The 26,409-nt window shown below is 46.2% G+C and overlaps 1 protein-coding gene across 2 annotated transcripts in view; it reads right to left on the reverse strand.

Moving 5' to 3' along the window:
* Positions 1–26,409, reverse strand: part of LOC106572928 (peroxidasin) — an 87,858-nt gene that overhangs the window by 13,059 nt on the left and 48,390 nt on the right. For both annotated transcript variants that reach the window (XM_082970422.1, XM_014147549.3), the window contains 11 exons: positions 24,171–24,340; positions 13,372–13,489; positions 12,884–13,053; positions 11,217–11,489; positions 10,334–10,609; positions 8,035–8,147; positions 5,849–6,005; positions 5,008–5,116; positions 3,263–3,420; positions 1,235–2,241; positions 26–522 (listed from right to left, as the gene is read on the reverse strand). In XM_082970422.1, the coding sequence (XP_082826548.1) occupies positions 26–522; positions 1,235–2,241; positions 3,263–3,420; positions 5,008–5,116; positions 5,849–6,005; positions 8,035–8,147; positions 10,334–10,609; positions 11,217–11,489; positions 12,884–13,053; positions 13,372–13,489; positions 24,171–24,340 (3,048 nt within the window). The remainder of the gene's footprint in view (positions 1–25; positions 523–1,234; positions 2,242–3,262; positions 3,421–5,007; positions 5,117–5,848; positions 6,006–8,034; positions 8,148–10,333; positions 10,610–11,216; positions 11,490–12,883; positions 13,054–13,371; positions 13,490–24,170; positions 24,341–26,409) is intronic.

Genomic DNA, 26,409 nt, shown 5'->3' on the forward strand with positions numbered 1-26,409 from the left:
TTGATGGCTAAAACCTGGTTTGCACCTCTGCAGCTTCTCCCTGACTTGGGGGTTCTTGATCTCATTCTTCAGGTCGTCAAAGCTCTGTGCCGAGGTCAGGTTACAGAAGGTCCGGTAGTCATTGTAGGGCGGTATCCCATGATCCCTTCCTCTCTGGATGTTCATGGCGGCCAGGTCCAGCGCCACGGAGTGGGCCATGGAGAACAGCCTCTCCGTCAGCTCTGTGTTCAACAGCTGGGTCGACACGCGCATCTTCCCCGCCACGCCGAACAGGCCCCGCAGCAGGGGGTCGATGCCCCCCTCATTGACGATGCGGAAGGGGGAGAAGAAGGCACGGTGCAGGGAGATGTGGCCCTGGGGGATGGGCTGGAAGTGCTCGTCCAGCCGGTACAGGATGGGGTTGATGAGGGTGTGTCCGAAGCGGAAGGCGGCCGTGGCAAAGGCGTTGAGGATGCCGGCATTGATGTTGGGGTTGTAGCCGTGGTAGTCGCCAATCAGCTTCCTCCCCGCGTCACCCATTACCTGAGGGAGGGGGTAACCATCATCATCATCACCAATAATAATAATTTACAGAGACAGCACCTTTCATCAATCTGAAGACCTTTCACAGGAACCTTGGTTAGATCTATATAGTAGAGTAGTCCTTACCTTGGTTAGAGTATGAGACAGAGTAGTAGATCTATATAGTAGAGTAGTCCTTACCTTGGTTAGAGTATGAGACAGAGTAGTAGATCTATATAGTAGAGTAGTCCTTACCTTGGTTAGAGTATGAGAGAGTACTACATCTATATAATAGAGTAGTCCTTGCCTTGGTTAGAGTATGAGACAGAGTAGTAGATCTATATAGTAGAGTAGTCCTTACCTTGGTTAGAGTATGAGTGAGTACTACATCTATATAGTAGAGTAGTCCTTACCTTGGTTAGAGTATGAGAGAGTACTACATCTATATAGTAGAGTAGTCCTTACCTTGGTTAGAGTATGAGAGAGTACAACATCTATATAGTAGAGTAGTCCTTACCTTGGTTAGAGTATGAGACAGAGTAGTAGATCTATATAGTAGAGTAGTCCTTACCTTGGTTAGAGTATGAGACAGAGTAGTAGATCTATATAGTAGAGTAGTCCTTACCTTGGTTAGAGTATGAGACAGAGTAGTAGATCTATATAATAGAGTAGTCCTTACCTTGGTTAGAGTATGAGACAGAGTAGTAGATCTATATAATAGAGTAGTCCTTACCTTGGGCAGCCAGTGGTTGTAGGTAATGTGCTGCATCTGTGCGCCAACTATCTTCCTTGCCTCGTGGTAGATGGTGTCTCCGTCCCAGTGTGGGTTGAGTCTGAGCAGCGCTGTAGCTATGCGGTTGTGTTCCCTGAACCACACGGTGTGCATGGCTGTCAGACCCAGCTGCTCGTTGGCCCTGTGGTCTCCAGCCAGGAAGCAGGGAATGGGGCTCTCGTTCTCATCCCTCATACACTCTGTAGGGGGCCCCGTGGCGAAGGGTAGCAGGGGCTTCCCAGAGCGCTGGACGATGCCCTGCCTCAGCAGTCCCCTCTGACTGGCCAGGTCGCGGACCTCCTCTGACTCGTGGCGTGAGCTGCCGTACACGTTTGACGCGTCAATGTACGATGTCAGCTGGTTGATCTGTTCCCGTGGAAACACACTGTTCATGAGGAGTGATGTCATGCCGCTGCCGCACACGGGACTGGAGCGCACAAAGAACATGCAGCGTGCCCCACTGCGCGCCTGCCGAGGGTCCCCCGGGGGGAACTGGATGGGGAAGCAGGGAGGGTCATTGGTGCACACGTTGGTACACAGCTGGCCGTCTGAGAAACGTGATTGGCTGAGGGCGGCAACTGTGGAATCTAGATCATGGTCCAGGAACTGTCCCCACTGCATGAGCATGTGGGTGTAGTGGTCATCTGGGGTGATGGTCTCCGTGCCGATCATGGTGGTGGAAACGAGGCGGGGCAGAGGCAGGGCGTGGCCGTTGTGATGACGGCTGCTGGCGCCATGCGGCAGGTTGAAGCCGTTGTCGTAGACTGACTTGAGGAGGCGCTGGAAGGCGGTGAGGGAGGCGCCCCACATGGGGTGCTGCAGGTTGTTGCAGGTGCCGTCGTGGCTGCGGTACTTCTGGTGGAAGCAGATGTCAGAACAGTTGTTGAAGCGGCGGTGGGCCGTGCAGCCTGACAGGTTGGCGATCACATCCAGGAAGTGAGGGGACACCAGGTCATTGTAGCGGAATGCTGGGGACGAAGGGAGGGACAGGAGGTGTACTTTATGGTGTACTGTATAAGGCCACATACAGAGGAAACACGCACAGGGCTGTGTACTACACCACTACATGAATATAGTTCCACCTAACAGAGGAGCATGTAGCCTACTAATGTTTGCCCTGGGAATGTAAACCTGCATCTTGAGGGAAAAGAGTGTTCCTCTGACATGCGCTAACTCCCTGGGAAACTAGACAGCTCCTGTGTTACAGCTCAGTGTGTGTGTTTGTGTGATATGTGAGGTGCTTTGTGTAACTCAACTCAATGGGGAAAAGTGAGACTTCCCATCAGAAGTCAGCTGGCTGATGAAACATCAACAACCACCAACCCTCCCATGTCCCCCCGAATCCCACCCTTCCACCTCCACCCTCTGGTCATTCACAGAATCAATCCAGCCATACACAACCTTTGGGGTAGCAGTGTGTGGGGGGAGAGGGTGTCCCAGGTCAGATAGAGATAAACCAAACAGGCTACATTGTTTTTGCTGACGTGCAAAAGTTAGGGCCTGGTGTAACAATGAACACTTGACTGTTGTCATAACCAGTGAAAACACTGAGCTCTCTCTCTCTCTCTCTCTCTCTCTCTCTCTCTCTCTCTCTCTCCCTCTCTCCCTCTCAAATCCTAAATATGGGGGACCAGTCCCCCTGTTTGGGTCATCGGACACATTGCTCTTTCCAAATCTGGGATGGCTTTCACCCGTGACAACTGACCATATTAGGCATGACGTATCGGTAGTAAAACCCTTTATGAGCATCCAGTCAAATGCTCAGTGGTTCACTGGGTCAGAATGAGAAGAACATGTCATAAACATCTATCTACAGACATAGATGTTTAAAAAATGCAACTGAAGTAACCTATTGAATGTTTGTGGATTGAGGCTTTGGCATGTCCTCCTCACTTCCATACGTTCACATTGCATAGAAAGTCTGCTAACTCATAACTCAATCAAAACCTGTCCTCTTTATTCCATAGTGATGGCTGTCTGCTGTCTCACCTGTGCCGTTGGTGTCGACCATGAGGCCCTGGTTGACGTGGTTCTGGATGAGGAGCAGGGTTTGTTCGAAGATCTCCCCCGCCCTGGCCTGCTCCACTGTGTAGGGGTCTCTGGGGTAACGAAATAGGGCCAGCAACTCTCCAGGGGTACGAGGGTTACTACAGAGAGAGTGATGGAGGGGAAGGGAGGGGAGAGAGAGAGAGAGAGAGACCGAAGAGGGGTGCTTAGAGAGAGAAATGTGATCATGTTTAGATTTGTAATGTTTTCTTGGCAAGTAAAACAACTCTAATGTGTCTACCAGTATTGAATGATGAAACGTCCCTCCTGACCCAAATGACATGAGCAGGCAGTAAAACTTCAACATGCACATTCTCCTAACCAACGTCACTTCCTTATATGGGCATCACATCCTTTGATGCCATCCCAATGACTACACTGTTATTTATGAGGTGCTTTGAACGTGTCATTTATAAACCATGACACACACGCACGCACAAACACACACACAAACAAGCAAGCAAGCACACAAACGGGTTGGGCCAGTCCATGCCAGGCAGGGCACTACCACGTGCCTCCTCTGCAGGCCACACACCCAACCCCAAATGAAAACAAATGGCTATCATTTAGAGACATACATATGGCCAGACACATGGCCAGATACATGGCCAATGATGCAAAGCACATCCCCTTTTCCTCCTTACATATACGTAGTATTACAAAGAAATACAGTATGTATTATTCCAAAGAAATACAGTATGTATTATTCCAAAGAAATACAGTATGTATTATTACAAAGAAATACAGTGTGTATTATTACAAAGAAATACAGTATGTAGTATTACAAAGAAATACAGTATTTTTATTACAAAGAAATACAGTATGTAGTATTACAAAGAAACACAGTATGTATTATTACAAAGAAATACAGTATGTAGTATTACAAAGAAATACAGTATGTAGTATTACAAAGAAATACAGTATGTAGTATTAAAGAAATACAGTATGTAGTATTACAAAGAAACACAGTATGTATTATTACAAAGAAATACAGTATGTAGTATTACAAAGAAATACAGTATGTAGTATTACAAAGAAATACAGTATGTAGTATTAAAGAAATACAGTATGTAGTATTACAAAGAAATACAGTATGTAGTATTACAAATAAATAAATAAATAAATACATATGTAGTAAGAAATAAAGAAATATGTAGTATTACAAAGAAATGTATATTATTTAGAGGATCCAAATTAAGAATGTTTGATATGCTAGTCATATATAGTGATGATGACACATCGGACGGAGCATTGCAATCCAAGTCTTCAGGCTGTGAGAAGACCTTTAGTGGATGTGCCAGTTACAGAGCACAAACACAAACACACAAGCCAGTGAAGCCACTGAGCTCTGGGGGCCCAGAGGCAGGTTCACTATCTGGGTATGTTATTACAACAGAGCTAGAAATCCCTAGCTGGCTGTGTGTGTGTGTGTGTGTGTGTGTGTGTGTGTGTGTGTGTGTGTGTGTGTGTGTGTGTGTGTGTGTGTGTGTGTGTGTGTGTGTGTGTGTGTGTGTGTGTGTGTGAGTGCGCGAGTGCATATGGAAACATGCTCCTGTTAACCACATCATCAGTTCAAAGAGCTTACACACAAAACATGACTCAAGATAGGTTTCAGAAATTATAATGCATCAAAGCATAGATTCATAAGCCTGATTCCAACCCGCTGACTAAAAGGGCATTTGACTTACCCATCAAACAGATGCCTCCTGGTGGATTCGATGGCACTGTCCACGTTGCGGATGGCCTCTTCAATAGACGACGTCACAAAGGTGTCCCCTTGTCTACTTACTGGAGGCACTGCAAACAGATAGGCACTGCTTTCATAGCCAGTCGTAAAATCAACTAACACTGAAAATAAAACAATAGAATCTGGGTATGTCATTTGGGTATGTCATCTGGGTATGTCATCTGGTTATGTCATCTGTTGTGTCATGTTCAAGACAGCATGAGGTAGTATTATAACCTAGATCAGGGGTAGGCAACTAGATTCATGATTACATTGAGACACGATCATGTCTATTTTTGTATTCATGAGAATACTTGGGAACAGATTTCTTAAATTAAACAAATTTTTTGATGAATTCCTGGTGATTGTACAATTTTTTGTTGTTGGAGGGAACAGAACACAGATTGGAGGGAACAGAACACATTTCTGGCAGACTGCGTAATGAAGTTCAGTGTCTGATGTGTAGGCTGCAGACCCGTCCAACAACAGCCCAACATGGTCACAGTTGGCACGCTAGCTAGCATCGGCTATGAGACAGCGTGCAGGCAGGCCAAGGAAAATAAGCAACACTGGGGCTAGAGCTGAGGAGTAGGCCCAACCTATGGTGGTACAATAGTTGTGTTACAGCGATCATAAAGCCTTGGTCCGGTGAGGAGTGGGGTGTGTGCAGGCTTTGGTTCTATCTCAGCAAAAACACATCTGATTCAGGTGTGTTAAGGCAGGGCTGGAACAAAAACTTGCAATATCTGTAGTTCTCCACAATTAAGGTTAGCATAGATTAGCATACTCTAGCTGTGTCTTACCTAGGACGGTGAGCACCATGCTAGCGGACTGGTAGCCAATAGGGTTGCGGGCGACACACTCGTAGCGTCCACCGTCGGCTAGACCCACGTCCTTGACCTCCAGGAAGCCCTCAGGTGCGATGTGGAACTTCCCACTTTCCGTCACCTGGACACTGTCCTGCAGAGTTGCCGGGAGAGACAAAGGTTAAAAGGTCAGGAGGTGTGGACTAGTGTGGGGTAGTGTGACAAGTGTGACTGCCTTGAGTTACACAGTCAAAGCCGTAGGGTCTGACAGGCCTGCTTAAACCCTACATCCCAACCCGAGCACTCCATTCTGCCACCTCTGGCCTCTTGGCTCTCCAACCCCTATGGGAGGGAAGCTCCCACTCAGCCCAGTCCAAGCTCTTCTCTGTCCTGGCACCACAATGGAGGAACCAGCTACCCCCTGAAGCTAGGACAGCAGCGTCCCTGCCCATCTTCTGAAAACATCTGAAACCCTACCTCTTCAAATAGTATCTTAAATAATCCCACAGCACGTATTTATATATATACACTATATATACAAATATATGTGGACACCCCTTCAAATTAGTGGATTCGGTTATTTCAGCAACACCCATTGCTGACAGGTGTAGAAATCGAGCACACAGCCATGCAATCTCCATAGAAAAACATTGGCAGTAGAATGGCCGTACTGAAGAGCTCAGTGTCTTTCAACGTGGCACCGTCATAGGATGCCACCTTTCCAACAAGTCAGTTCGTTAAATTTATGCCCTGCTAGAGCTGCCCCGGTTAACTGTAAGTGCTGTTATTGTGAAGTGGAAACGTCTAGGAGCAACAGCGGCTCAGCAGCGAAGTGGTAGGCCACACAAGCTAACAGAATGGGACCACCGAGTGCTGAAGCGCGTAGCGTGTAAAAGTTGTCTGTCCTCGGTTACAACACTCACTAGTTACAAACTGACTCTGGAAGCAAAGTCAGCACAAGAACTGTTCGTCTGGAGCTCCATGAAATGGGTTTCCATGGCCGAGCAGCCGCACACAAGCCTAAGATCACCATGCGCAATGCCAAGTGTCAGCTGGAGTGGTATAAAGCTCACCACCATTGGACTCTGAAACAGTGGAAACGCGTTCCCTGGAGTGATAAATCACGCTTCACTATCTGGCAGTCCGATGGACTAATCTAGGTTTGGCGGATGCCAGGAGAACACTACCCCAATGCATAGTGCCAATTGTAAAGTTGGTGGAGGAGGAATAATGGTCTGGGGCTGTTTTTCATGGTTTGGGCTAGGCCCCTTAGTCCCAGTGAAGGACAATCTTAACGCTACAGACACTAATGACATTCTAGACGACTCTGTGCTTCCAACTTTGTGGCAGCAGTTTGGGGAAGGCCCTTTCCTGTTTCAGCATGACAATAACCCTGACCTCAACCCCATCGAACAGATTTTGGATGAATTGGAACGCAGACTGCGAGCCATACCTAATCACCCAACATCCATGCCCAACCTCACTAATGCTCTTGTGGCTGAATGGAAGCAAGTCCCTGCAGCAATGTTCCAACATCTAGTGGAAATCCTTCCCAGAAGAGTGGAGGCTGTTATAGCAGCAAAGGGGGACTAACTCCATATTAATGCCCATGATTTTGGAATAAGATGTTCGACGAGCAGGTGTCCACATACATTTGGTCATCTATTATATATAATACCTTTCGTGAACTAACACTAGCACTTGAAACCCCAGTCACCCATCCTTACTAGACTTTGCTGATAGCTACTTTACTGAGGAAAAATGTACTTCCTATGACTGTGATATGTGGTTGTCCCACCTTGCAATTTTAAGATTAATTCACTAACTGTAAGCTAAATTACCAAAATGTAAAAAATGCCTGACCAGGTTGGGATATATGGAGACTATAAAATCCGCTTGGGTTACATGGCTATGTTTCACAATAGGCTGTGATATTCTAGGCTGTACAAAACAACTTTTTTCATATATATAAGCCTACTAATACTGTGAAAGTTACTAACAGCCATTACCTGATCTGAGCAGACCTTGACTTCCTTACCCTTCCCTTTCCCCATCCCTCCTTTCCCCATCCCTCCTTTCCCTATCCCCTGTCCTCAGCGAGAGCCTGGCTATGCTAGCCTTGTTGCCATGGAGGCCGTGACAACGGCAACCAGTAGTTGGTGACCAGGTGACAGGTGTCTAACCTTGCTCCAGGTGAGGACAGGCTCGGGCTGTCCCTGAGCTCTGCAGGGAATCTGGACGTCCGTGCCAGACTCCACAGTCACGTCCCTTGGAGCATTTGTGAAAACAGGCGTTACTGATGATTGAAAAACATGTGTTAATGATTACATCAACGCTTGCAGCAGCTCACAGTGCAGTGCAATGAATCTCAATGCAGTAAAGACACTTTGTCATCCAAATGTTCTCAGCATGTCAAAACAGACACTAATACTTATTCTATTGCTGGGACGCACACACACACACACACACACACACACACACACACACACACACACACACACACACACACACACACACACACGCCCATACCCTCTCTCTCTTTTTCATATTTAAGTTCCATGTCCTCTTAAATCTCTCTTATTACATTAACAGGGACTAGTTGAAGTTTTTCATTCACACACAGCACTCAAAGGTCAACACTCATTTACTGTCCTATCCTATGGTCACGTGTGGCTCAGGTGGTAGAGCATGGTGTTTGCAACGCCAGGGTTGTGGGTTTGATTCCCATGGGGGACCAGTACAGAAAAAAAAAAGTATGAAATGTATGCATTCACTACTGTAAGTCGCTCTGGATAAGAGCGTCTGCTAAATGACTAAAATGTAAAAAATGTAAATGTCAAAACCAGAGGAGACTCAGTGTGTCCCTGTGATTAGACAAGGGGTACACTCCTCTCTCACACACAGCTGGGGAGGTGCTTTTTCCTCTTCACAATAAAAATTCCCATTCCCCAATGGTGGGTGTGTAACCCAATGCAGCCAGCCACCTAGTCATGGGAAGATCACTTTCCCTGTTTCAGGAAGGACCTCTAAGCCCTGAGGGATCCTGAGGTTTAAAGCAGATGAACTGTTCTCAAGATATCAAAGTAGACTAAACTCTTAGGAAAAAAAGGTGCTATCTAGAACCTAAAAGGGTTCTTCGGCTGCCCCCATAGGAGAACCATTTGAAGAACCCCTTTTGGTTCCAGGCAGAACCCTTCTGGGTTTCATGTAGAACCCTTTCCACAGAGGGTTCTACATGGAACCCCAAATTATTGTTCCTGGAACCAAAAAGGGTTCTACTATGGGGATAGCCGAAGAACCCTTTTGGAACCTTCTTTTCTAACAGTGTAGGAAACTCAATGCTAGGAAACACTACAACACTCTGAACACACCCTATGATCTAACGCTGTCAGGCTAAAAAACATGTATCTCAATGTAGCCAACTAGCCATTCATCTTTCCCTGGCCACGTACAGTGTGTGTCTTTGTCTCTGTCTGTCTGTCTGTCTGTCTGTCTGTCTGTCTGTCTGTCTGTCTGTCTGTCTGTCTGTCTGTCTGTCTGTCTGTCTGTCTGTCTGTCTGTCTGTCTGTCTGTCTGTCTGTCTCTGTTTGCGTGTCTCTCTCTCTCGCTCTGTTACTCGCTGAAAGTCTCATTTTGTTTAAGTGTTGCTCAGGGTTGTGTGTACAGGGTTTACAGTGTTGTAGGCCATTATGTATCATGTACTGCATGTTAACAGCCATTACTACATGGAAAACATGATGTCATCTGGGATTACAGAATGCCATGCTTTCCTGCCCCGCTCTGCTCAACATTCTACTTACAGCTATAAGCCTTTCATTTCTGAGAGACAGAGACAGAGAGACAGAGACAGAGACAGAGAAAGAGAGAGAGAGAGAGAGAGAGAGAGAGAGAGAGAGAGAGAGAGAGAGAGAGAGAGAGAGAGAGAGAGAGAGAGAGAGAGAGAGAGAGAGAGAGAGAGAGAGAGAGAGAGAGAGAGAGAGGGACCACCCATACGTGGAATGTGTGCACGCATGACTAAGTTGCTTTGGATAAAAGCGTCTGCTAAATGGCATATGTTATTATATTATTATTTCTCTGATTGCAGGCAGTCTAGTGTAAACGACAAATTAGCCCAAGACGTTGTGTACTGTCACTCCCACTCTTTCAATCTGTACTACCCTCCACTCCCCTCTTTTTAAAAAGCCTAGGAGTGCTTGGAGAGGCCCTTAAAATAACACATTGAAATGTTTTTCCTTCTAGCCTACACAATGATGCAGTATAATTATCTCGTCACAGATGGCGTTCTCTAAAAATGGTCAGCATTGACAAGGTGTCCTTGAATGTTTCGAAAAGTGCTTAAAACAAAATGTACTATAATTACTACTCTAGACACAACATTTGAATTCATACGTCAATCATAACAGCATGCAGATGAATACCATATTCATACATCAGGCATAACATCTGGATCCTGCTAGGCTATAGCGTAGAGATCCGTCTCACCTCTCTGCTGGATGTTAAGCTGTACGGCGGCGCGCACCGTGCCCAGCGGGCTGACGGCCTGGCACTCATACTGGCCCTCATCGTGGGTCGCCACGCGGGCGATCCTCAGCGTACCCGTAGAGAGGACCAGGTGGCGGCGGTCCTGGGGCAGAGGGCTGCCCCCCCGCGTCCAGGCAATAACGGGCTGGGGGTAACCGCTGGCCTCACAGGTGAAGTCGACTGTGTGACCCTCCAACACTGACTGGTCCTGGGGGGTCACTGTGAACTGGGGGGTCGCTGGGGAACAGGAACCGCAGGAGAGTTAGGCACAACAACAAGTTAAATCATGTTCTCTCAACAGTGTGTTGTATACATATGGGCAATTCTTAGCAGGTTGACATTTATTGTCATAAGTCTTGTCCTGGAGGCAGAACTGAACCGATTTCCCCTTAGATAGGGCCGCAGCAAAGTCAAAATTGGCTATATTGGAAAGATTTATGGAAACAAAAAAGTGCTTTTTGGTCTTAATTTAAGGTTAGGTTTAGGCATTATGGTTAGGTGTGTGGTTAAGGGTAGGGTTAAGGTTAGGGCTAGGTTTAAAAGCAGATTTAATTACTTTGTGGCTGTGCTAGCTAGTGACCAGTCTGCAAAGCTGCCTCGAGAACAAGATTCATGTCAAAAAACGCTTACCTGACAATTCTTAGCAGACTCAAACATATGTACCATTAAAATACCATTTACACATATGGTTCTTCATTGAAAGCAAATTATACTGTGCATCATTGCTTAATATATTGGTCCATGTTTGTCCATTGTCCATGTAAAGTCAAGAAACTACAGAAGATTACAAACAAAATGTTTGCAACTGCCTCTCTCTAAATACTGACTCTACAGTGCCATTCACCCTGTACAATGATGTGAGCGGTAGCGTGGATGGTGTCCAGGTTGTTGGAGGCGAAGCAGGTGTACTGCCCCCCGTCTGTCTGCACCACGTTCTGGATGAACAGCCCCCCAGACGGGGTGGTGTTGATACGGGCATCGGTAGGCAGGGGTGTGCGGTCCCCCTTGGTCCAGGAGACCCGGGGCTGGGGCTGGCCTGTAGCGCTACACTCCAGGGTGATACTCTCCCCCACCAACACCTCTGTATTCTGGGGCTGGATCACAAAACTGGGCCGCGCTGGGGGAGGAAGGTAGGGGATGAGATAGAGAAGGAGAGACAGAGGAAGATTGAGACAAAGTATCTAAGTGATAACATGGGTGGAAACTAAGGAAGCCTATTCTTTCCCACATAAGGCCTTGAGTTGTTCCAGCCCACTTGATCTGACCAGGAAAAATATCTGGTCCTACACAGAACCATATCATCTGGCCCTACACATAATCATATAATCTGGCTCTACACAGAACCATATCATCTGGCCCTACACAGAACCATATCATCTGGCCCTACACATAATCATATAATCTGTCTCTACACAGAACCATATCATCTGGCCCTACACAGAACCATATCATCTGGCCCTACACAGAACCATACCATCTGGCCCTACACAGAATCATATAATCTGGCCCTTCACAGATTCATATCATCTGGCCCTACACAGAACCATATAATCTGGCCCTACACATAATCATATAATCTGGCTCTACACATAATCATATAATCTGGCCCTACACAAAACCATATCATCTGGCCCTACACATAATCATATAATCTGGCTCTACACAGAACCATATAATCTGGCCCTACACAGAACCATATCATCTGGCCCTACACATAATCATATAATCTGGCTCTACACATAATCATATAATCTGGCCCTACACAGAACCATAACATCTGGCCCTACACATAATCATATAATCTGGCTCTACACAGAACCATATAATATGGCCCCACACAGAACCATATCATCTGGCCCTAAACAGAACCATATCATCTGGCCCTATACAGAACCATATCATCTGGGCCTACACAGAACCATATAATCTGGCCCTACACAGCACCATATCATCTGGCCCTAAAGAGAACCATATCATCTGGCCCTAAATGGAACCATATAATCTGGCCCTACACAGAACCATATCATCTAGCCCTAAAAAAAAATCATCGACTCATTAAGACCAAGCTCCCGTGCAGCAGCTCTATTTCCTTTTCCAACAGCCAGATCAATCGCCTTCAACTTGAAAGCTGCATCATATGCATTTCTCTGTCTTTGCCATGATGAGGGTGACAAAATGACTACCGTAATCAGAATGATGGGAAGTTTGAGAGCGCTCGATTTAATCTAAACAGTAAACAAAAAAGTTGTTTGACCTTAACCCGTTGGGCAATTTCATTGGTCTAATGAAAGCTTCATGCCGCCAAAAAACTGAGCACGTCACAGAATGTGTTTTTTTGGAGAAAAAAAATTGAAAGCGGGAAAAATCCATATATTAGCCGCGTCATTGTTTAAGCCGCGAGGTTCAAAGCGTGGGAAAAATGTTGCGGCTTATAGTCCGGAATTTACGGTATATATTCAAACCCATGAAAAATATTCAAACATGTATTACATAATATGAGGGACCACTCACAGGGGGCTCCGAAGTATCTGAGTGTGACCTGAGAAGTCTTGACCTCTCCAGCTACGTTCTTGGCCATGCACTGGTACACTCCCTGGTCCGTCTCCCGCGTGTCCTGGATCATCAGAGTCCCGTCCTCCAGCAGGTTCAGACGTGAGTCATCATGCATGTTCAGGGCATTACTGGGGAAATATACACATACATAAATAACATTACATAATCGCATACATACAGTATGTTTATATGTGGCAGCAGGTAGCCTAGCAGTTAAGAGTGTTGGACCAGTAACCGAACGGTTGCTGGTTCGAATCCCAGAGCTGACTAGTTGAAAAATCTGTTGATGTACCCTTGAGCAAGGCACTTAACCATACTTGCACCTGTAAATCTCTCTGGATTAGAGCGTCTGCTAATTGACTAAATGGCTAAATGTTAAATGTAGGAAAAAGTAGCTAGGACACATTGTTTCAACGTTGATGTCACCATTGGAGAGCGGGCCTTACTTGTTCATAAGCCAGATGATCTGTGGTTTGGGGTTTCCCTCGGCCCTGCAGGTGAAGTACACCGTGTTCCCTGACGTCACGTCAACATCCTGGGGCTCTGACGTGATCCTGGGCAACTCTGCACAGGAGAGAGGGAGGAGGATGAGAGGAGGATGGGATAAAGACAGGTTTAAGAGAACACAATAAAGCAACCAGCCACATAAATACAGGACCATTTCCTTCAGGACAAGAGTCATGTCTCTGTTAGTCTGATATAACTAGGCCAGAGTAATGGTTTGTAGAGCAGACAGTCTGATATAACTCGGCCATAGTAATGGTCTGTAGAGAAGACACTGATATAACTAGGGCAGAGTAATGGTCTGTAGAGAGGACACTGATATAACTAGGCCAGAGTAATGGTTTGTAGAGCAGACAGTCTGATATAACTAGGCCAGTGTAATGGTCTGTAGAGAGGACACTGATATAACTAGGGCAGAGTAATGGTCTGTAGAGAGGACACTGATATAACTAGGCCAGAGTAATGGTCTGTAGAGAGGACACTGATATAACTAGGCCAGTGTAATGGTCTGTAGAGAAGCCTGGTGTGGGGGTTTGGTGTGGGGGCCTGGTGAGGGGGTTTGGTGTGGGAGCCTGGTGAGGGGGGTTGGTGAGGGGGCTTGGTGAGGGGGCCTGTTGAGGGGGCCTGGTGAGGGGGTTTGGTGTGGGAGCCTGGTGAGGGGGTTTGGTGTGGGAGCCTGGTGAGGGGGTTTGGTGAGGGGGCTTGGTGAGGGGGCCTGGTGAGGGGGCTTGGTGAGTGGGCCTGGTGAAGGGGCTTGGTGAGGGGGCTTGGTTAAGGGTCCTTTGTAGCTCAGTTGGTAGAGCATAGCTCCGGAGTAGTGAGTTCATTTCCAGGGACCACCCATACGTGGAATGTGTGCACGCATGACTGTAAGTTGCTTTGGATAAAAGCCTCTGCTAAATGGCATATATTATTTAAGCAATAAGGCATTGAGGAGGTGTGGTATATGGCCAATATACCACGACCAAGGACTGTTGTTAAGCACAACGCAACGCAGAGTGCCTGGATAAAGCCCTTAGCCGTGGTATATTGGCCATATACCACAACCACCCGAGGTGCCTTATTGCTATTATAAATTGGTTATCAAAGTAATTAGAACAGTAAAAATACATGTTTTGTCATACCTGGTTTGAATCCTGAATGCTGATTGTCTGAAAGCCAAGTTATTTCAGACTGTAACAAAAAAAATATGTTTTACTGTTCTAATTACACTGGTAACCAGTTTATAATAGCAATAAGGCACCTCTGGGGTTTGTGGTATATGGTCAATATATCGCGGCTGTATCCAGGCACTCCACATTGAATCATACTTAAGAACAGACCTTAGCCGTGGTATATTGGCCATATACCACACCTCCTTGGGCCTAATTGCTTAATTATGTATTATAAGGGGCCTGGTGAAGGGGCCTCTCTGGTTAGCAACAGGGATGGAAACAAGGGTGTGTGTGCACACCCACACACACAAATCAACTCCTGTGAGGAAATAGTTTGACTGCTCCAGGAATAAGGCAGGCAGTGTCCCTGTGAGGAAATAGTTCAACTGCTCCAGGAATAAGGCAGGCAGTGTCCCTGTGAGGAAATAGTTCAACTGCTCCAGGAATAAGGCAGGCAGTGTCCCTGTGAGGAAATAGTTCAACTGCTCCAGGAATAAGGCAGGCAGTGTCCCTGTGAGGAAATAGTTCAACTGCTCCAGGAATAAGGCAGGTAGTGTCCCTGTGAGGAAATAGTTCAACTGCTCCAGGAATAAGGCAGGCAGTGTCCCTGTGAGGAAATAGTTCAACTGCTCCAGGAATAAGGCAGGCAGTGTCCCTGTGAGGAAATAGTTCAACTGCTCCAGGAATAAGGCATGCAGTGTCCCTGTGAGGAAATAGTTCAACTGCTCCAGGAATAAGGCAGGCAGTGTCCCTGTGAGTGCTGGAGCGTGGTGGTGGTGGTGGTGGTGGTGGTGAACCTCAGCCTGCTGCCTCCTGAGAGATTCTGACCTCTCTTGCAGACTGGCACTTTTAGGTGCCAGTCTCACTCCATCCATCTAAACACACACACACACACACACATGCACACACACGCCCATTTGTCTACATGTGAAAGACACATTTAATAGACAGCATAGAGTAGGCCCTCCAGTCCAGCATCTCTTCGCTCTCTCCTAATGCACACATCGTGCACATGGGACAGGCCAAGACATAAATCTGTCTGCTCTGGGCCTTCCAGGTCCTCCACCACCAACCAGCATAGCAGGCCAACCAGCAGCTCCAACCAGACCGATGGGAAGCAGTAACCTCAGACTGTCTTTCTCACCCCCACCACTATACCACATAAGACCACATCAGCACTGGGCACTAATTACACTGTTCGTTTTCCTTAACTCCAAACATGGCAACCCAGCCCTGGCTCCTGTCTCCTTCATAGGCCCAGGTCAGAGAAGGGACAGGAAAGAGAGTGGGTAGCCAGGCCAGCAGGGAGGTGGCACTTAACCACAGGCCCTGTTGTTTTGACAGCTGCTTGTTCCATTGTTTACAGCAGAGAGGAGCAGAGAGGGAAGAGAGGGGAGGGAAAGGAGAGGAGGAATGAAGAGGGGAGAGGAAGGCAGAGAAAGAGAGCAGGGGAGAGGAGAAGGAGAGGAGGGGAGAAGAGGGAAGGGAGAGAGGGAGGGGAGGAGGGTTTTATGGGGTTCATTATTTCATTCTGCCAGCCTCACCCATCCATCCCTCACACCAGTGGAGGCTTCTGAGGGGAGGACAGCTCATAATAATGTCTGGAACGAAGTGGCGGCCGGTGCCGTTTAAGATGAGGGAGCACGATTATTTATTTTATGAGCATGGCCTTATTTCTATTACAGCATATTGGATGACTGTCATTCATATTCCATTCACCCAGCTCAATGTAAAATCAATAGGTTTAGGCTACTACATTTTTCCCTATACCCATCATGAGGTTGCTACAACCTAGCCTGTGAATGAAAGCTTACAACGTAGGTGCAAACTGGTTGGGAGAAAGATTTGAGTTGACAGACAGGTGACACATGGACAGACAGTGACACATTCAAAACCGCCTTGTACATTCTTGCCTGCATCTAGCTGCACTAGGGTGTAATCATTAGTCGAACAGTTGCAAACAAGAGTTTCTATTGGACAAATTCAGGTATGTTTATCCCCGTTTTGTTCCGTTTGCTTCGGTTTAAGAAACATTTTTCAACAGAATCGGCAGAATGAATACAACCCTGATCACTTTCATAGCCACATACACTACCGTTTAAAAGTTTAGGGTCACTTAGAAGTATCCTTGTTTTTTAAAGAAAAATACATTTATTGTCCATTAAAATAACATTAAATTGATCAGAAATACAGTGTAGACATTGTTTATGTTGTAAATGACTTTTGTAGCTGTGAGCTGTGGCAGCTTCATTAAATAGTACCTGCAAAATACCAGTCTCAACAGTGAAGAGGTGACTCTGGGATGCTGGCCTTCTAATCAAATCAAATGTTATTAGTCACATGCGCTAAATACAACAGGTGTAGACCTTACAGTGAAATGCTTACTTACGAGCCCCTAACCAACAGTGCAGTTTCAAAAAATATGGATAAGAATAAGAGATAAAAGTAACAAGTAATTAAAGAGCAGCAGTAAAAAATAACTATATATACAGGGGGGTGCCAGTACAGAGTCAATGTGCGAGGGCACCCGTTACTTTAGGTAGTATGAACATGTAGGTTAATTAAAGTGACTATGCATAGATGACAACAGAGAGTGGCAGTGGTGTGGAGAGGGGAGGGGGGGGGGGGGCAACACAAATAATCTAGGTAGCCATTTGACTAGATGTTCAGGAGTCTTATGGCTTGGGGTTAGAAGCTGTTTAGAAGCCTCTTGGACCTAGACTTTGCTCTCCGGTACCGCTTGCCATGCGGTAGCAGAGAGAACAGTCCATAACTAAGGTAGTTGGAGTCTTTGACCATTTTTTAGGGCCTTCCTCTTACACCGCCTGGTATAGAGGTCCTGGATGGCAGGAAGCTTGGCCCCAGTGATGTACTGGGCCGTTCGCACTACCCTCTGTAGCGCCTTACGGTCGGAGGCTGAGCACTTGTCATACCAGGCAGTGATGCAACCAGTCAGGATGCTCTCAATGGTGCAGCTGTAGAACCTTTTGAGGATCTGAGAACCCATGCCAAATGTTTTCAATATCCTGAGGGGGATTAGGTTTTGTTGTTCCCTCTTCATGACTGTCTTGGTGTGTTTGGACCATGATAGTTCGTTGGTGATGTGGACACCAAGGAACTTGAAGCTCTCAACCTGCTCCACTGCAGCCCCATCAATGAGAATGGGGGCGTGCTCGGTTCTCTTTTTCCTTTAGACCACAATCATTACCTTAGTGTTCTTGGGCACAGGCACTATGGTGGTCTGCTTAACTTCTTTGGGATAGGGGGCAGTATTTTGACGTCCGGATGAAAAGTGTGCCCAAAGTAAACTGCCTTCTACTCAAGCCCAGAAGCTAAGATATGCATATGCAAATCAATTGGTTGATTTGGATAGAAAACACTCTTAAGTTTCTAAAACTGTTAGAATAATGTCTGTGAGTATAACAGAACTGAAATGGCAGGCGAAACCCTGAGGACAAACCATCCCAAAAAAAGAATATTTCATCCTACCACTGATTTCAATGGCTGGCACTTTTATAATAGGGTGAAATCGTGCCCGATTGCAGTTCCTAGGGCTTCCACTAGATGTCAACAGTCTTTAGAAAGAGTTTCAGGCTGGTTTTTGGAAAAATGAGCCAGAAATTGTAGTTTTTCTAGGTGGCTCCCATTTTGGCTGTAGTGTTTTCAAGCGCGTGAATGAGAGCGCGTTCTTTGTTATTTTTCTCCGGTAAAGACAATAACAATTCTCTGTCTTAAATTGTATTGTTTATTTGTGTATTAGGGTACCTAAGGTTTGATTATAAACATTGATTGACTTACATTTTAGTCATTTAACAGATGCTCTTATCCAGAGGGACTTACAGTAGTGAATACATACATTTCATGCACTTTTTTTTTTGTTGTACTGGCCCTCCGTGGGAATCGAACCCACATCCCTGACATTGCACCCACCATGCTCTACCAACTGAGCCACGGGGAAAACTTGTTTGGATAAGTTTATTGGTAACGTTTGGGATTCATTTTGTATGCATTTTGAAGGAGGGAAACCAAATGGATTATTGACAGAAGTGCGCCAGCTAAACTGAGTTTTTAAGATTATAAAGAAGAACAAAAGGACCATTTGTAATGTAACTGGGACCTTTTGGAGTGCAAACAGAAGAAGATCTTCAAAGGTAAGGCATATATTATATCGCTATTTCTGACTTTCGTGTCACAACTCCCTGGTTGAAAATGATTTTTTATGCATTTGTGTGCTGGGCGCTGGGCGCTGTCCTCAGATAATCGCATGGTTTGCTTTCGCCGTAAAGCCTTTTTGAAATCTGACTTGGCGGCTGGATTGACAACAAGTTAAGCTTTATGTTGATGTATTGCACTTGTGATTTCATGAAAGTTTAATATTTATAGTAATTTAATTTAAATTTGGCGCTCTGCAATTTCACCGGAAGTTGTCGAAATGGCGTCCCACTGATCCGCAAGAAGTTAAAACATGTTGGTATTACAGACTCGGACAGGGAGAGGTTGAAAATGTCAGTGAAGATACTTGCCAGTTGGTCAGCGCATGCTCGCAGTACACGTCCTGGTAATCCGTCTGGCACTGCAGCCTTGTGAATGTTGACCTGTCTAAAGGTCTTACTCACATTGGCTGCGGAGAGCACGATCACACAGTCTTCCGGTACAGCTGGTGCTCTCGTGCATGTTTCAGTGTTGCTTGCGTTGAAGCGAGCATAGAAGTAGTTTAGCTCGTCCGGTAGGCTCGTGTCACTGGGCAGCTCTCGGCTGTGCTTCCCTTTGTAGTCTGTAATGGTTTGCAGGCCCTGCCACATTCGACGAGCATCAGAGCCGGTGTAGTACGACTCGATCTTAGCCCTGTATTGATGCTTTTCCTGTTTGATGGTTCGTCGGAGGGCATAGCAGGATTTCTTATAAGCTTCTGGGTTAGAGTCACACTCCTCTAAAACGGCAGCTCTAGCCTTTAGCTCAGTGCAGATGCTGCCTGTAGTCCATGGCTTCTGGTTGGGGTATGTAGGTATGGTCACTGTGGGGATGACGTCATCGATGCACTTATTGATGAAGCCAACGACAGATGTGGTGTACTCCTCAATGCCATTGGTGGAATCCCGGAACATATTCCAGTCTGTGCTAGCAAAACAGTCCTGTGACTTAGCATCAGCTTCATCTGAACACTTTTTTATTGCTCTAGTCACTAGTGCTTCCTGCTTTAATTTTAGCTTGTAAGCAGGAATCAGGAGGAATTATGGAATTATGGTAAGATTTGCCAAATGGAGGGCGAGGGAGAGCTTTGTATTCATATCTGTGTGTGGAGTATAGGTGGTCCAGAATTATTTTCCCTCTGGTTGCACATTTAACATGCTGATAGAAATTTGGTAAAACTGATTTAAGTTTCCCTGCATTAAAGTCCCCGGCTACTAAGAGCGCCGCCTCTGGGTGAGTGTTTTCTTATTCCGCTTATGGCGGAATACAGCTCATTCAATGCTATCTTAGTGCCAGCCTCTGACTGTGGTGCCATGTAAACAGCTACAAAGAATATAGATGAAAACTCTCTCGGTAGGTAGTGTTGTCTGCACCTTATTATGAGAAACTCTACCTCAGGCGAGCAATAGCTTGAGACTTCCTTAGATATCATGCACCAGCTGTTGTTTACAAAAATACATAGACCACCGCCCCTTGTCTTACCAGACGCCGCTGTTCTATCCTGCCGGTACATTGTATAACCAGCCAGCTGTATGGTGATATTGTCGTCTTCAGCCAAGTCTCTGTGGCTGAACAACGTTACAGTTTTTAATGTCTCATTTTTAATGTCCCGATGTTACAGTTTTTAATGTCCCATTGGTAGTTTAATCTTGCCAGTAACTCGTCCATTTTATTGTCCCAAGATTGCATGTTTGCAAGCAGAATTGAGGGAAGTGGGGGTTTATTCGATCGCATCCGACTTCTCAGAAGGCAGCCCGCTCTCCGGCCTCTCTTTCTCCGCCTCCTCTTTACACAGATCACTGGGGATGGGGCCTGTTCCCGAGGGAGCCGTATATCGTCCGCCTCGGGCTTGTCAGAGTCATGAAAGACGAAAAAGGATTCTGCTAGTCTGTGGCGAGTAATCGCAGTCCTTATGTCTAGAAGTTATTTTCGGTCATAAGAGACAGTAGCGGCAACATTATGTACAAAAAGAGTAAAACATTTTTTTTAAACAACGCAGATAAACAAACAAAAAAACAATTGGTTGGGGGCACGTAAAATGCCTGCCTTCTGCTCCGGCGCCATCTTACTAGGCAGAGTTCCTTTCTAGGCAGAGACACTGGCCTCTGTCCAGTGTCTGTGTCCTTTTGCCCATCTTAATCTTTTATTTTTATTGGCCAGTCTGAGGTAAGGCTTTTTCTTTGCAACTCTGCCTAGAAGGCCAGCATTCCGGAGTCGCCTCTTCACTGTTGATGTTGAGACTGGTGTTTTGTGAGTAGTATTTAATGAAGCTGCCAGTTGAGGACTTGTGAGGCGTCTGTTTCTCAAACTAGACACTCTAATGTACTTGTCCTCTTGCTCAGTTGTGCACCATGGCCTCCCACTCCTTTTTCTATTCTGGTTAGCGCCAGTTTGCACTGTTTTGAGAAGGGAGTAGTACACAGTGTTGTATGAGATCGTCAGTTTCTTGACAATTTCTCGCATGGAATAGCCTTCATTTCTTAGAACAAGAATAGACCGACGAGTTTCATAAGAAAGGTCTTTGTTTCTGGCCATTTTGAGCCTGTAATCGAACCCACAATTGCTGATGCTCCACATACTTAACTAGTCTAAAGAAGGCCAGTTTGTTTTATTTCTTCTTTAAATAGCACAACAGTTTTCAGCTGTGCTAACATAATTTCAAAAGGGTTTTCTAATGATCAATTAGCGTTTTAAAACGATAAACTTGGATTAGCTAACACAACGTGGAAAAAACAAGAACATTTTTAAGTGACCACAAACTTTTGAACAGTAGTGTATAAACAGCTTGTTGTATTCCTTCTCACATCTATGAGCTCTCCTCCGCTCACCTTTTCCTTTCGCTTGTAGACTTCAATACACAACACATTAGCTATCTGTGACCATGCAAGAAAAAAAACTGCCTAGATCATTGTCACCATATTAGCTAAAGTAACATCATCAACTATAATTTTACCCTTATTTTTTCAGGTAAGTTGTCTGAGAACACATTCTCATTTACAGCAACAACCTGGGGAATAGTTACAGGGGAGGGGGATGAATGAGCCAATTGGAAGCTGGGGATGATTAGGTGGTGATGGTCAGATTGGGAATTTAGCCAGGACACCAGGGTTAACACCCCTACTCTTACAGTAAGTGCCATGGGATCTTGAGTGACCACAGAGAGTCAGGACACCCATTTAACAGACAGCACCCTACCAAGGGCAATGTCCCCAATCACTGCCCTGGGAGATTGTGTTAGACCAGAGGAAAACGTGTCTCCTATTGTCCCTACAACACCACTTCCAGCAACATCTGGTCTCCCATTGAGGGACTGACCAGTACCAACGCTGCTTAGCTTCATAAGAAAGTCAGCAGTGGGATGCAGGGTGATATGCTGCTGGCTAATAGAACTAACACATTAGTAAACCCACTACAATCATGCAGTACAGCATAGTAAGCAGTTTAGCAGTTACACCAGCGGGCACCGGTGGCAATAAATTAATAAAACCAAAAGCTTACCTTGACATGGAAGAGTTCCAGTGTTGGATAGTCTTAGCCAGCTAGCTAACATAGCATTCTTCTGTTTGAGCTGAGAGTTTGAGTGGGCTAAACTAGCTAGCTACATTTGCTAGCTAAGTAAGTGAAAGTGAAAAAAATATATATATATAGCTCTCTCTCTTGCTCCTCCATTTCTGAAGAAATTAATTGGTTCAAAATTGTTCAACTGTTTTCTTTCTCTCTCTTTGAGTCAACTACTCACCACATGTTATGCACTGCAGTGCTAGCTAGCTGTAGCTTATGCTTTCAGTACTAGATTCATTCTCTGATCCTTTGCTTGAGTGGACAACATGTCAGTTCATGCTGCAAGAGCTCTGATAGGTTGGAGGATGTCCTTCTGGAAGTTGTCATAATTACTGTGTAAGGCTATGGAAGGGGGTAAGAACCAATAGCCTCCTAGGTTTTGTATTGAAGTCAATGTACCCAGAGGAGGACGGAAGCCAGCTGTCCTCCGGCTACACCATGGTGTTATCCTACAGAATGCTGTAGAGGCTACTGTAGATCTTCTTTGCAAAATAGTGTTTTAATCAATTATTTTGGTGACATGTGAATACATTTTGTACAGTTTTATCTAAAAAGGATAACTTTTTTAATGTTTCACTATTTTTACTTTTATGAAATTCACTAAGGAGGATGGTCCTCCCCTTCCTCCTCTAAGTAGTGTTTGATGTATTTGATACCATTCCACCTATTCCGCTCCAGCCATTACCACGAGCCCGTCCTCCCCAATTAGCGTGCCACCAACTTCCTGTGCCTCACATACTCAAATCACTTTCTCAGTTCACCCACCTCTTCCCAAACCCATACAGTCAGACAGGTGCTTGATCCAATCTCCACTCCACCCGTCCATCCATCAGCAGATACTTAATTCTTGTGTATTTTTCTTATGTGTTATTATTTTTATTTGTATTATTTTTTTACTCCGCATTGTTGTGAAAGGGCTTGTAAGTAAGCATTTCACGATAAAGTCTACACCTGTTTCAGCGCACGTGACAAATACATGTTTTATTTGCTGGCTGCAGGAGGCAGGCTGGGTTCTGGGGCTCAGAGCAGTGGCAGAGCAGTGGCATGCTACCCAGCCCAGGACCGCATCTGCTGGGGCCGTGGTGATACAACAGCTGGCTGGAGAACACAGACCATCCCCAGTAGAGACAATGCAGACAGGACACAGACAGACAGAAAGATGGAGAGAGAGAGCGACAGACTGACACAGAGACAGACAGACACAGAGACCCACCTGGAGAAATCCCGTCAACAGCTAAAGGGACAGGTAAGGCTTTATGTGGCTAGTGAGTTGGGGTTTCAGTGAAGTGGATGGTATGTGAAAGAAGGTATATGTGTGTTTACACAGGCCTCGGAGTGTGAGCTACTGTTTTTGCCACAGTTAAAATAGTCTGGACTAAGTGAGCACAGGTTGACGTTTATTGTCATGAATCTAACCCTAGAGGCAGAACTGTGCAATTTCTGATAGATAGGTCCGCTGCAAAGTCAAAATTGGCTATATGGTAAAAATTTATGAGAACAAAAATTGGCTTTTTGGTCTTAATTTAAGGTTGAGTTCAGGCAATAGGGTTAGCAGCGGAGTTAAGGTTAGGGTTAAGGTTAAGGTTAAAATCAGATTGATGTGACTTTGTGGCTGTGGCAGCTTGGTAACCACTCTGCAGAGCTGCCTCCAGAACAAGATTCATGACAAATGCCAACCTACTAAGTGAGCATGAGTGTGTGTGTGTGTGTGTGTGTGTGTGTGTGTGTGTGTGTGTGTGTGTGTGTGTGCGTAGTGTGTGTGTGTGTGTGTGTGTGTGTGTGTGTGTGTGTGTGTGTGTGTGTAAGCACATGCGCCTGTGTGTGTGTGTCCTCACCACAGTTGAGCTCCTCAGCGGTGAGTGTGGCCACAGATCGCCCCTGCAGCCGTCTGGGGTAGTCACAGGTGGCAGCAGCCTGGGCGTTGCCTGACTCAGCATACTGCTTCAACAGGTCAGCCAGCCACAGCAGCTCACAGTCACAGTTCAGAGTGTTAGAGTCCAGACGCCTGTACACAGAGTGAGAGCGAGAGTGAGGATGAGAGAGAAATAGAGAGACCGTGAGAGGAAGAGAGAGGGAGAGAGAAATAGAGAGAGAGCATGAGAGAGAGAGAGAGAGAGAGAGAGAGGGGAGGAGATAGAGAAAGTTTATGAGAAAGTGAGAGTGAGGGGAAGAGAGAGAGAATGTGAGAGAGAGAGAGAGAGCGAGAGAGAGAGGGGTGGGAGTGAGGGGAAGAGAGAGAGAACATGACAGAGAGAGAGAATGAGAGTGAGGGGAAGAGAGAGAGAACATGAGAGAGAGAGGGGGGTGGGATAGATTACAGTATTACTGACCATCTCATGCCTGTTTATAGTAGTGCTCTAAATATAGCGTTTTAGCTGTTTTTAATGACCTGTTTGTCAGTTGCCGATGTCTGTGTATCCTGCACCTGCACAAAGCTGTGAGATTGTATACATTATACTCTTCCTCAGTATAACTCAACCTCTCATAAATACAGTATTTTCTGTACTGTACAGTAGACAACAATGTAATATCAAACACCAATACAGGACTTCTAACTGTACATCACACAATACAGATCACACTACTAGCAGTCCTGTTTTATTATAGTTGCATGGGTAAATAGTATGGGTAAACATTTTGACTGGTGTCAGTAATGGGCTGAGTCTGACTGGAGTCAGTAGTGGGCTGAGTCTGTCTGGAGTCAGTAGTGGGCTGAATCAGTCTGCAGTCAGTAGTGGGCTGAGTCTGTCTGGAGTCAGTAGTGGGCTGAGTCTGTCTGGAGTCAGTAGTGGGCTGAGTCTGTCTGGAGTCAGTAGTGGGCTGAGTCTGTCTGGAGTCAGCAGTGGGCTGAGTGTGTCTGGAGTCAGTAGTGGGCTGAGTCTGTCTGGAGTCAGTAGTGGGCTGAATCAGTCTGCAGTCAGTAGTGGGCTGAGTCTGTCTGGAGTCAGTAGTGGGCTGAGTCTGTCTGGAGTCAGTAGTGGGCTGAGTCTGACTGGAGTCAGCAGTGGGCTGAGTCTGACTGGAGTCAGCAGTGGGCTGAGTCTGTCTGGAGTCAGCAGTGGGCTGTCTGTCTGGAGTCAGCAGTGGGCTGTCTGTCTGGAGTCAGTAGTGGGCTGAGTCTGACTGGAGTCAGCAGTGGGCTGAGTCTGACTGGAGTCAGTAGTGGGCTGAGTCTGACTGGAGTCAGCAGTGGGCTGAGTCTGTCTGGAGTCAGCAGTGGGCTGTCTGTCTGGAGTCAGTAGTGGGCTGAGTCTGTCTGGAGTCAGCAGTGGGCTGTCTGTCTGGAGTCAGTAGTGGGCTATGTGACTGGAGTCAGTAGAGGGCTGTCTGACTGGAGTCAGTAGAGGGCTATGTGACTGGAGTCAGTAGTGGGCTATGTGACTGGAGTCAGTAGTGGGCTATGTGACTGGAGTCAGTAGTGGGCTGTCTGACTGGAGTCAGTAGTGGGCTGTCTGACTGGAGTCAGAAGTGGACTGAGTCTGTCTTTAGTCAGTAGTGGGCTGTCTGACTGGAGTCAGTAGTGGGCTGAGTCTGTCTGGAGTCAGTAGTGGGCTGAGTCTGTCTGGAGTCAGCAGTGGGCTGAGTCTGTCTGGAGTCAGTAGTGGGCTGAGTCTGTCTGGAGTCTGAGTTTGTCTGGAGTAGGTAGTGGGATGAGTCTGTCTGTGCGGTAGTCAGCTGAGTCTGTCTGGAGTCAGTAGTGGGATGAGTCTGTCTGGGTGGTAGTGGGCTGAGTCTGTCTGGAGTCAGTAGTGGACTGAGTCTGTCTGGGTGGTAGTGGGCTGAGTCTGTCTGGAGTCAGTAGTGGACTGAGTCTGTCTGGAGTCTGAGTCTGTCTGTAGTCAGTAGTGGGATGAGTCTGTCTGGGTGGTAGTGGGCTGAGTCTGTCTGGAGTCAGTAGTGGACTGAGTCTGTCTGGAGTCTGAGTCTGTCTGTAGTCAGTAGTGGGATGAGTCTGTCTGGGTGGTAGTGGGCTGAGTCTGTCTGTAGTCAGTAGTGGGATGAGTCTGTCTGGGTGGTAGTGGGCTGAGTCTGTCTGTAGTCAGTAGTGGGATGAGTCTGTCTGGGTGGTAGTGG

The sequence above is a fragment of the Salmo salar genome, chromosome 01 (assembly GCF_965601325.2).
Source record: "Salmo salar chromosome 01, fSalSal1, whole genome shotgun sequence".
Taxonomy (NCBI): Eukaryota; Metazoa; Chordata; class Actinopteri; order Salmoniformes; family Salmonidae; genus Salmo; species Salmo salar.